The sequence below is a fragment of the Cebus imitator genome, unplaced genomic scaffold (assembly GCF_001604975.1).
Source record: "Cebus imitator isolate Cc_AM_T3 unplaced genomic scaffold, Cebus_imitator-1.0 Scaffold515, whole genome shotgun sequence".
Taxonomy (NCBI): Eukaryota; Metazoa; Chordata; class Mammalia; order Primates; family Cebidae; genus Cebus; species Cebus imitator.
Genome location: NW_016107830.1, coordinates 474,160 through 486,938, shown reverse-complemented (window position 1 = coordinate 486,938; position 12,779 = coordinate 474,160). Strand labels below are relative to the sequence as shown.

At 34.7% G+C, this 12,779-nt stretch overlaps 1 protein-coding gene and 1 long non-coding RNA gene across 5 annotated transcripts in view; one reads left to right on the top strand and one right to left on the bottom strand.

Annotated features, from left to right (window-relative positions):
* LOC119468871 overlaps nt 1-10,594 on the top strand; it is a 23,891-nt gene extending 13,297 nt beyond the window's left edge. Inside the window, exon 3 of the long non-coding RNA XR_005197663.1 lies at nt 10,060-10,594. This is a non-coding gene — a long non-coding RNA (uncharacterized LOC119468871). The remainder of the gene's footprint in view (nt 1-10,059) is intronic.
* Nucleotides 1-12,779, bottom strand: part of SLF1 (SMC5-SMC6 complex localization factor 1) — an 82,571-nt gene that overhangs the window by 43,225 nt on the left and 26,567 nt on the right. For all 4 annotated transcript variants that reach the window (XM_017514085.2, XM_037733319.1, XM_037733321.1 and 1 more), the window contains 4 exons: nt 11,568-11,711; nt 9,470-9,613; nt 8,530-8,679; nt 6,839-6,961 (listed from right to left, as the gene is read on the bottom strand). In XM_017514085.2, coding sequence (XP_017369574.2) covers nt 6,839-6,961; nt 8,530-8,679; nt 9,470-9,613; nt 11,568-11,711 — 561 coding nt within the window. The remainder of the gene's footprint in view (nt 1-6,838; nt 6,962-8,529; nt 8,680-9,469; nt 9,614-11,567; nt 11,712-12,779) is intronic.

Genomic DNA, 12,779 nt, shown 5'->3' with positions numbered 1-12,779 from the left:
AAAAGGAGTTGCAATCCTAGTCTCTGATAAAATAGACTTTAAACTAACAAAAATCAAAAGAGACAAAGAAGGACATTACATAATGGTAAAAGGATCAATGCAACAAGAAGAGCTAATGATTCTAAATATATACATACCCAATACAGGAGCATCCAGATACATAAAGCAAGTTTTTAATGACTTACAAAATGACTTAGACTCCCACACCATAATAGTGGGACACTTTAACACTCCACTGTCAATATTAGACAGATCAATGAGACAGAAAATTAACAAGGATATCCAGAACTTGAACTCAGACCTGGACAAGCAAACCTAATAGGCATTTACAGAACTCTCCACCCCAAATCCACAGAATATACATTCTTCTCAGCACCACATCTCACCTACTCTAAAATTGACCAAATAATGGGAAGTAAGTCACTCCTGAGGAAATGCAAAACAACGGAAATCATAACAAACAGTCTCTCAGACCACAGTGCAATCAGTTAGATCTCAGAATTCAGAAACTAACTCAGAACTGCACAGCTTCATGGAAACTGAACAACTGGCTCTTGAATGTTGACTGGATAAACAATGAAATGAAGGCAGAAATAAAGATGTTCTTTGAAACCAATGAGAACAAAGACACAACACAACAGAATCTCTGGGACACATTTAAAGCAGTCTCTAGAGGAAAATATATAGCAATAAATGCCCACATGAGAAGCAAGAAAAGATCTAAAATCAACACCCTATTGTCAAAATTGAAAGAGCTAGAGGAGCAAGATCAAAAAAACTCAAAAGCTAGTGGAAGACAATATCAGAGCAGAACTGAAGTAGACAGAGACACAGAAAACCCTTCAAAAAAAAATCAATAAATCCAGAAACTAGTTTTTCGAAAAGATTAACAAAATAGACCCATAGCCAGATTAATAAAAAAGAAAAGAGAGAAGAATCAAATGATGCAATAAAAAACAATAAAGGGGACATCACCGCCCATTCCACAGAAACACAAACTACCACCAGAGATTACTACCAACAACTCCATGCAAATAAATCAATAAACCTGGAAGAAATGGAAAAATTCCTGGACACTTGCATCCTTCCAAGCCTAAACCAGGAAGAAGTCAAAACCCTGAAGACCAATAACAAGGGCTGAAGTGGAGGCAGCAATTAAAAGCTTACCACCCAAAAAAAGCCTGGGGCCAGATGGGTTCACAGCTGAATTCTACCAGACATACAAAGAGGAGCTGGTACCACACCTTCTGAAACTATTCCAAACAATCCAAAAGGAAGGAATTCTTCCCAAATCATTTTATGAGACCAACATCATCCTGATACCAAAGCCCAGCAGAGACTCAACAAGAAAAGAAAATTTCAGGCCAATATCCATGATGAAAATAGAGCAAAAATCTTCAATAAAATACTGGCAAACCGACTGCAACAGCACATCAAAAAGCTTATCCATCACGATCAAGTAGGCTTCATCCCAGGGATGCAAGGCTGGTTCAACGTACACAAGTCTATAAACATAATTCACGACATAAACAGAACCAAAGACAAAAACCGCATGATTATCTCAATAGATGCAGAGAAGGCCTTCGACAAAATTCAACAGCACTTTATGCTAAAAACTTTCAATAAACTAGGTATTGATTGAGCATATCTCAAAATAAGAAAAGCTATTTTTGGCAAACCCACAGCCAATATCATACTGAATGGGCAAAAACTGGAAGCATTCCCTTTGAAATCTGGCACTAGACAAGGATGCCCTCTCTCACCACTCCTATTCAATATAGTTTTGGAAGTTCTAGCCAGAGCAATCAGGCAAGAAAAATAAATAAAGGGTATTCAATGAGGAAAGGAGGAAGTCAAATTGTCTCTATTTGTAAACGACATGATTGTATATTTAGAAGACCCCATCGTCTCAGCCCATAATCTCCGGAAACAGATAAGCAACTTCAGCAGTCTCAGAAAAAAAGTCAATGTGCAGAAATCACAAGCCTTCCTATGCACCAATAACAGACTTAAAGAGAGCCAAATCAAGAACGAACTGCCATTCACAATTGCTAAAAAGACAATAAAATATCTAGGAATACAACTAACATGTAAAGGATCTCTTCAAGGAGAACTACAAAGCACTGCTCAACAAAATAAGAGAGGACACAAACAGATGGAGAAACATTCCATGCTCATGGTTTAGGAATAATCAATTTTGTGAAAATGGCCATACTGTTCAAAGTAATTTATAGAGTCAATGCTACCCCTATCAATCTACCAATGACCTTCTTCACAGAACTGGAAAAAGCCACCTTAAACTTCATATGGAGCCAAAAGAGTGCCCGCAAAGCCAAGTCAATTCTAAGCAAAAAGCACAAAGCTGGAGGCATGACGCTACCTGACTTCAAACTATACTACAAGGCTAGAGCCATAAAAACAGCATGGTACTGGTACCAAAACAGAGATATAGACCAATGGAACAGAACAGAGGCCTCGAAGGCAACACAACATATCTACAACCATCTGATCTTTGACAAACCTGACAAAAACAAGCAATGGGGAAAGGATTCCCTGTTTAATAAATGGTGTTGGGAAAACTCGGTAGCCATGTGCAGAAAGCAGATACTGGACCACTTCCCGACACCTTACACTAAAATTAACTGTAGATGGATTAAGGACTTAAACATAAGACCTAAAACCATACAAACTCTAGAGGAAAACCTAGGCAAAACCATTCCAGACATAGGTGTAGGCAAGGACTTCATGACTAAAACACCAAAAGCATTGACAACAAAAGCCAAAATAGACAAATGGGGCCTAATTAAACTCCAGAGCTTCTGCACAGCAAAAGAAACTATCATTAGAGTGAATTGGCAACCAACAGAATGGGAAAAAATTTTTGCAATCTACCCATCTGAGAAAGGGCTTATATGCAGAATCTACAAAGAATTAAAACAGATTTACAAAAAAACCCCAAACAAGCCCATTCAAAAGTGGGCGAAGGATATGAACAGACACTTTACAAAAGAAGACATTCATGCAGCCAACAAACGTATGAAAAAAATCTCATCATCACTGGTCATTAGAGAATGCAAATCAAAACTACAGTGAGATAACCATCTCATGTCAGAGTGGTGATCATTAAAAATTCAGGGGACAACAGATGATAGAGAGGATGTAAAGAAACAGGAAGGCTTTTACACTGTTGGTAGGAGTGTAAATTGGTTCAACCACTGTGGCAGACAGTGTAACGATTTCTCAAGGATCTAGAAATTGAAATACCATTTGACCCAGCAATCCCATTACTGGGTACATATCCAAAGGATTATAAATCATTCTATTATAAAGACACATGCACATGTATGTTTACTGCAGCACTGTTTACTATAGCAAACACTTGGAACCAACCCAAATGTCCATCAATTATAGATTGGATAAACAAAATGTGGCACATATACACCATGGAATACCATGCAGCCATAACAAAAGGATGAGTTCATGTCCTTTGCAGGGACACGGATAAAGCTGGAAACCATCATTCTCAGTGAACTGACACAAGAACAGAAAAGCAAACACTGAATGTTCTCACTCATAAATGGATGTTGAACAATGAGAACACATGGACACAGGGAGGGGAACATCACACACCAAGGCCTGTCGGGGAAATAGGGGAGGGAGGGGAGGATAAAGCTGGAAACCATCATTCTCAGCAAACTGACACAAGAACAGAAAAGCAAACACCGCATGTTCTCACTCATAAGTGGGTGTTGAACAATANAAAAGCAAACACTGAATGTTCTCACTCATAAATGGATGTTGAACAATGAGAACACATGGACACAGGGAGGGGAACATCACACACCAAGGCCTTTTGGGGGGTGGGGGGGGCTAGGGGAGGGATAGCAGGTGGTGGGAGGATTGGGGTGTGATAACAATAGGAGAAATATGTAATGTAGATGACAGGGGGATGGATGCAGCAAACTACCATGGCACATGTATACTTACATAACAAACCTGCATGCTCTGCACATGTACCCCAGAACTTAGAGAGTGTGTGTGTGTATATATATATATATATATCTATATATATATCTATATATATATAAAAACACACCCTCCCTGCAAACACACACCCCTACACACCCATACCCGCCCCACACACAAAGAAGGAAATAACTTTATTCACAGATGAAATGACTACGTAGAAAACTCATTGGAATCTAAAACAAACAAGCCAATAAGTGAGTTTCTCAAAGCTTCAGGACACAAAGCAATATACAAAAATCAATTATATATCTATATGCTAGCAATGAACAATTAGAAATTGTAATAAAAAATCAAAACATTAACAATCCATAAAAATTGTAGTATTTTAGTATTTAGAAATCAATGTGACAAAAATGGTGAAAAAATGAAACAAATAAAAATGGAAACAAAATACACCAAAACCTATAGAATATAGCAAAAGCAGTGCTAAATATGACATTTATTGGGGAAAAAGGCCTATATCTAAAAAGTAGAAAGATTTCAAATAACCAACCTAACAATGTAACTCAAGGAACCAGAACTGCAGGAACAAAGCAAACACCAAATTAGAAGGAAATAAATAATAAATAAAATGTAATACAATTAGATTAATTATAAATTAATAAATGTTTATTATAAAGATTATATACAAGAATAAAATTTCCTAATATATTAATAAATAATAAAAAAGAACAGAATCAAACAGACTAAAAAACCACAAAGGATCAATGAAACAAATAAACTAATTTTTTGAAATGATAAACAAAATCAATAAGCCATTAGCTAGACAACAAAGAAAAAGAAAAAAACCCAATAAATAGAATCAGAAGTGAAAAAGGACACATTACAATTGATATCACAGAAATACAACAGATCATTAGAGACTATTATGAACTATATGCTAACAAATTAAAAAACTTAGGGGAAATGGATAAATTCCTGGACACATGTAACCTACCAAGATTGAATCAGGGAGAAACAGAAAACCTGAACAGACCAATGAGTAATGAGACTTAATCAGCAATAAAACTCTCCCAACCAAAAAGAGCCCAGGATCAAAAGACTTTATTGCTGAATTCAACCAAACATATAGAGAAATAACAACAATAGTTTTCAAACTGTTTCAAAAAATGAAGGGTAGGGAATTCTTCCTAACTCACTCTACGAGGTCACCATTACCCTGATATCAAAACTAGACAAAGACACAACATGAAAAGAAAACTACAGGGCAATATGCCTGAGAAACGCAGATGCAAAAATCCTTAACAAAATACCAGCAAACTAAATCCAAGAACGCAGCAAAAAGACAATACGCTATGATCAAGTGGTATTTATCCCAAGGATGCAAGGATGGTTCAACATATACAAATAAGTAAATTAATAAAAACAAAATGAAGGGACCAAAACTATATGATCATTTCAATATATGCAGAAAAATCATTTAATAAAATTTGTTCAAAATCCCTTCATGATGAAAACTCTCCACCAACTAGGCACAGAAGTACTTCAAGATAACAAAGGCCATACATGACAAACCCATAGCTACCTTATGTGGAATGGGAAAAATATGAAAGCCATTCCTGTAAGAACTGAAATTAGAAAAGAATGCCTAGTTTTACCACTTTTATTCAACACAGTACTGAAAGTCATCCTCACCAGAGCAATAAGGCAAAGAAAAGAAAGAAATGGCATCCAAATTGGAAAAGAAGTAAAATTGTCCCTTTCTGGAGATGACATGATCTTGCATGTAGAAAAACATGAAGACTTGCCAAAAATAAAAAAATCACTTAAAACTGATAAATGAATTCAGTAAAGTTATGAGATAAAAAGTTAACATTCAAAAATCAGTAGCCTTTCTATATACCAATAATGAACTAGCTGTAAATAAATCAAGAAAGCAATCCCACTTATAAGAGCTCCAAAAATTATAAAATACCTAGAAATATATTTAACTAAGGAGGTGAAAGATACCTACAAGGAAAAAACTACAAAACACTGATGAAAGAAATTGAAGTGGACACAAACAAATGGAAAGACATTCCAAGTTCATGAGTTTGAAGAATTAATATGGTTAAAATCACCATACTGTTCAAAGTAATCTACAGATTTAATGCAATCTTTATCAAAATACCAATGACATTCTTCTGTGAAACAGGATAAACAATCCTAAAATTTGTAAACAACCAAAAAAAAGACCCTAAATAGCCAAAGCAATGCTAGGCAAGAAGAAAAAAGCTTGAGGCAAACACTACATCACTTCAAAGAATACCACAAAGCTATAGTAACCCAAACAGCACAGTACTGGTATAAAAACAGACATACAGACCAGTGAAGAACAGAGAACCCCAAAATAAATCCACATATTAAAGGTAAACTAATTTTGGACAAGGTGCCAAGAACATTCACAGAGGAAAGGACAGTCTTCATTAAATGATGCTGAGAAAAGTGGATAACCATAAGCAGAATGAAAGTAGACTGGTATCTCTCACCATATACAAAAATCAACTCAAAATGAATTAAAGACTTCCAGGTAAAACCTGAAACTATAAAATTATAGAGGGGAAACACTTCAGGGAAAGACTTTATGGCCAAGACTTCAAGCACATGACTTATGTGTGACACTACTGAGGTATAAATAGGACAGAATTCAGATGGTTTAATGTAATAATGCCCAAATACATTACTCTATAACAGACCAATAAACTAAGAAAATTATTTTATGACATATTAAGCATACTAACGAATCATATGTGTGTGTATATAATTATATTTTGATTACACTATAGTAGGACAGGATATTATACAAAATTTTTCACGTGCCAAGTTTTACCTGAGCTCTATATATGTGCTTCCTTAAGGCATGTTTTATTTCAGCAACATCTACATCTGTCCTGATATCCATGTTTTTTGATTCTTTGGTATATTCGGCAAAAATAGAATTCTTCATTTCTTTCTGCATATAACAAAGTAAAATGATTTTAGAAAATGTACTAAAGATAGTGTCAACACAGATGATATCACAAAGGACAATATAAGAGGAACGCATTCATACCTTGTTAACCACAGCAAAGATCTTCACAATCATCTATCAAGATTACATAATGAAAGAAAAAGCTTAAAAAGCAAACATTTTGGCTGGGCGTTGTGGCTCATGCCTGTAATCCCAGCATTTTGGGAGGCTGAGGCAGGTGGATCACGAGGTCAGAAATTCAAGACCATCCTGGCAGAGATGGTGAAACCCCATCTCTACTAAAAATACAAAAATTAGCAAGGCAAGGTGGCAGGTGCCTGTAATCCCAGCTACTTGGGAGGCTGAGGCAGAACTGCCTGAACCCAGGCGGCAGAGGTTGCAGTGAGCCAAGATCATCGCCATGGCACTCCAGCCTGGGTGACAGCATGACTTCGTCTCAAAAAAAAAAAAAAAAAAAGTGAAATTGCACTCCAGCCTGGGTAACAAGAGCGAAACTCCGGATCAAAAAAAAAAAACTTCGTCTCAAAAAAAAAAAAAAACAAACCCAAACATTTCAATTTGTAAAGAATTAACTGATATTTACATATGTGCTTTTCACCTTACCTTGGTCCAAATCTTTCCTTGAACTGCTTTTTTGTTGTTGCCTTGGTCACACAAAACAAAATTCATTACCTATTTACCTTTATCATTTTCCTGAAATCCTTCTGAATATACACATATATACATGGTATGGTATGGTATGGTATGGTATGGTATGGTATGGTATGGTATGGTATGGTATGGTATGGCATTAATTAATTAATAAATTAGATGGGGTCTCACTCTGTCACCCAGGCTGGAGTGCAGTGCAGATCTTGGCTCACTGCAACCTCTGCCTCCCAGGCTCAAGCAATCCTCCCAATGCAGCCTCCCAAGGAGCTGAGACTACAGGCACCCACGACCACAACAGCTAATTTTTTGTATTTTTGGTAGAGATGGGGTTTCATCATGTTTCCCAGTCTGGTCTCAAACTCCAGGGCTCAGGCAATCTGCCCTGTTGGCCTCACAGAGTGCTGGGATTACAGGTGTGAGCCCCCACATCCAGCCCATGGTATGGTTTATTTAGATTTTTAAAAAGTCATACTCTAGAGAAAATTTACCCATGAAGGATTCAATTTTAAAAACAAGATCTCATTAAAAATGATCTGTATTATACAAAAGATAGAGCAAAATAAAAAATAAAATTTACATTAGAAAGTATTACCCAACTATCCACACATGTAGTTTTATAGATTTTTCCATTTTAAGAAATAGTCTTTTCCAGTTTCTTTTTCTTATACATTATATTCAGGCAGAACAAATTCATGGAATATCTTGATTACTAACTCAGATTTCTTTGTGTATGCATATAGAAATACATTTACTGTGGACCAAAGTTAACTGGAATATTAACTATGAATATTATACCAGATTGACTCAAGATTTTTTCATAAAACATACAGTATTATATATCTAGATTAGAGAACCAAAAAATTAAAAATAAAGCTATAGCTTATCTTACAAAGCTTTACCTGATCTCTACAATACATGTGCCTTCTTAAGGTACTTTTAATTTTTTCATGTTCACCGTCTTTTTTGCAATCGCTTTCTTTTTCTTTCTTGCGTTTTCTCCTCAAAGCATAACTCCTTTGAATATCTTCATCTTTTCTCTTAATTTCCTTCTACATGTATTTAGACCAAATTAAATCTCAATATCAATGACATGTTACCAAATCCAAATAAACTCGAGTGACTTTCACACAAGTATATACAACATTAAAAAATAAAGAAGTACGAACAACAGAAAATTTCGTCCACCGACAGAGGTGTACATTAAAATATTTTGAAAAAAAGCTGGACACTGCCCAGTACAGTTGAACATGCACAGTCCTTACGACCCAGCAACTCCATTTCCTAGGAATATACCAACTAAGACAGACAAATTACGGAACATGTATACCAAGAGGTATATAAGATAATGTTCACACTATTCATAGCAGAATTCTTCATAAGTGCAAAAACCTACCAATCAAACACACAAACCAACAAAAAGAAGCCTAAAGGCTTATCAACACTAAAACAGATAAAGATATAATTGCGGCACAGTCAAACAATAAAATTTTATATACACCAGCAAAAAAGTCTACAAATAACATAAACTAACATGTTCATGAATAGACAAAGCTAAACCATATGGGGTTAGGAATACACACATAGCTGTTAAAACTATAATGAAAAATAAGAAAAGAATTAACACAAATTCTAAGATAAAGTTTACTTCTAAGTAAGAGGGACAAAGGGGATACATTAGAAAATAATATAGCAGGTCTTAAAAAACTGGTAATGCTTTATTTCTTAATACAGATATTGGATACATAAGAACTCATTTTATATATTTTTTAAAGCTGCAGAAAAGTGTACTATAAACACACATATATTTAAAAAAATTATTTTTAATTTCAAAAGTTTTACCTGATTTTCATATGTATGCCTTCCAAAGGTATTTCCCATTTTAACAAATTTCAAATCTTTACTGGAACCACTGGATTCTTTTTTGTGATGTTCAGTCAAAATAGAACCAACATTAATATCTTCATCATGATTTTGCATTTCTTTCTGTGTGTTTGTAAAAGTAATTTAGTTAAGACTGTGGATTAAATAAAGCCTCAATACAATCAACACAAGTCACAAAATCCAGGAACATAGGTTTTGTAAAATATACATACAAGATTAAATATAGTAAAGAGCTCTCTGAATCATATAAGATCAAGCAGAACATAAATGTTTTCAGTTCACAAAGCTTTATAGTATGTTAACAAATATGCTTAATTTAGTTTACCTATGTGCTTAATTCAGATTAAGTAGTATTAAAAATCATGTTGTTTATCATTATATCAAAATAGCTATTTTGAAAAAAGATATTTCTACTTGAAATTTACATATATAATTTGAGTCCTAAAAAGAACTCAAGAAGACATATATACAGTCATGCACTGCTTAATGATGGGGATATGTTTTGAGAAGTACATCATAGGGTGATTATGTCATTGTGTAAACATCAGCGTCTACCTACACAAATCTAGATGGTACAGCCTACTACACACCTAGTCTATATGGTATGGCCTATTGTGCCTAGGTTACAAATCTTTAGGACATGTTACAGTACTAAATACTGTAGGCAACTGCAACACAGTGCTGAGTATTAGTGTATTTAAACATAAATAGGCATAGTAAAATATGGTATTATAATCTTATGAGCCTACTGTCATATATGGGGTCCATTGTTGGCCAAAACTGTGTGTATATGACTTTATATGTATTTTAATATTTTCCATTTCTTCTATGAAATCTATTTTATTCTTCTGCTATGTTTACTCAAAACTAAATTTATTTTAATAACTCCATCATTTTACATTTCTTTCTATATGTAAAAATGCTATATACTGTGATTCACAATGCATATTTCACAAGAGGCACGTCAACTCAAAAAAGCTTCTCATTAAAACATGCACATATAGTATTACAAAAAGTAGTCTTATAAGTCACATAAATAGCAACATACATTGAAAAAGTCAGAAAAAAATGCAAAAATATTTTAAGTTTAAAAAGTTGTGGGAAATAGGGGAGGGACAGTGGGGGGTAGGGAGTTGGGGGAGAGATAGCATGGGGAGAAATGCCAGATATAGGTGATGGGGAGGAAGGCAGCAAATCACACTGCCATGTGTGTACCTATGCAACAATCTTGCATGTTCTTCACATGCACCCCAAAACCTAAAAAGCAATTAAAAAAAAAAAAAAAAAAGAAAAAGTTGTGGCAAATCTTGCCACATACAATTTCTTAAGAAACTGTGCAATTTTAAAAGTTCCAAATTACTCCTAGAATTATTTTTCAAAAATACTTGACAGATATGGGAAAAACTATTTTGATTTTTTTTCCTGCTTATACATAAAACTTTTAGTTTAGACTAATAATTATCAGGTTAATAATTTGATAAATTAACTGAGTAGGCTGCTTTATTAAACACAATATGAAACTGAACATAACTGAATATTAACTCTTCTAGAGCAGAAATAATAATGTCCTTTTTGTGGTTTCTACTGCTGTTTGAAAAATTGTACTTGAGAGCCACCATATATGCTTTCTTGAGGTACTTTTCATTGCTCCAAGTTCAACGTCCTTTCTGTTTTATTGTTTTACAAATCAATCAAAATAGAATTCATTTGTATATTTTAAATTTTATTCTATATACAGTTAAATACTTGAATTTACATGAATTATACACATATATTGTGATCTCAGGTAAGAAAATGCTTTATAAAACACACATTACCTAAACATACCAGAGTTTTTAAGTAATTACCATTAATTATACACTATGTATAAGGAACTCTGTATTTCTATATGCATACAAACATTACTTCAGCAAGAGTTCCAAAACAGAGACATAGGACAATTTCCTAACATGCTCAAGCCTGATTCCAATATCTGTTTTTTTCCACCATACTTTGCCTCTCAAACAATTCTGTAAGAAACATGAGAAACGTACGTTTTTTAGCCTATAAAGTTTACCTGGGTTCTATACATGGTCTCTCTTAAGGCATCTTTCATTTCAAGAAATCCTGTATCTTTCCTGAAATCTTTGTTTTTCTCTTCATTGCTATGTTTAGTCCAAATAGAACTGGTTTGAGAATCGTCATCATTCTGAATTTCTTTCTGTATGTACGTAAAAATGGTTTAGGCAATCACCTAAGTATATTTTCAACATCATGTACTTTTTATAGTATTCAACTTTAACTATAATTACATAACATTTTGTCAAATAGGTAGGTAAAATGCACCCTCTTAAATCAAAAGTTACTAAACACAGATAAAAATCTTTCAGGAAAAAAATCATTATAGCAAAAGTCCTGAAAAAAGCGTTTCTGCATATCTCAAGAAAAACCCAATGCTTTGCTGATCTACTAACAACCACTTATTTTTACAAATAACCAATAACAAAAATATTTTATCTAGTCCCTATTCAAGTTAAAGTTACAATCTAGATTTTAAAAATCATCAATTATAGATAAGACTCTTTCTTGCACTATTTTTCAGTTTTTTACTGGTAAGACTTCTCACTTGCAAGTATACCCCACACAGAGAGGAAAAGGTTACACAATACTCTTACGTGAATAGCAATAAACAACAATTATCTTAATGTAGCTATATCTCAAATGACTAAATTTCTCTTGCCAAGAAACCCAAACTGAATTCATAAATCAACTTCCAATAATTATTTTAAAATTTCTTGCATATGCACGTACACATATAATTCTGTAAGCTTAGTAATATAAAGATCTGGGAGTAAAAGTGAGTTCATGACAGTTCCTAAAATATAATTATGAAAGGCTGTTCAGGCCGGGTGCAGTAGCTGACGCCTGTAATCCTAGCACTTTGGGATGCTGAGGCAGGTGGATCACGAGGTCAGGAGATCAAGACCATTCTCACACATGTTGAAACCCTGTCTCTACAAAAAAAATACACAAATTAGCCGGGTGTGGCAGTGTGCACCTGTAGGCCCAGCTATTTGGGAGAGTAAGGCAGGAGAATTCCTTGAACCCGGGAGCCAGAGGCTGCAGTGAGTCAAGATTTCACCACTGCACTCCAGCCTGGGCAAGAGAGCAAGAACAGAAGAGAAAAGGAGAGGAGAGGAGGGAAGCGGAGGGGAGGGGAGAAGAGAAGAGACAGACAGAAAGACAGACAGAAACCATAGAGAGGGAGGGAGGGAGGGAGGGAGGGAGG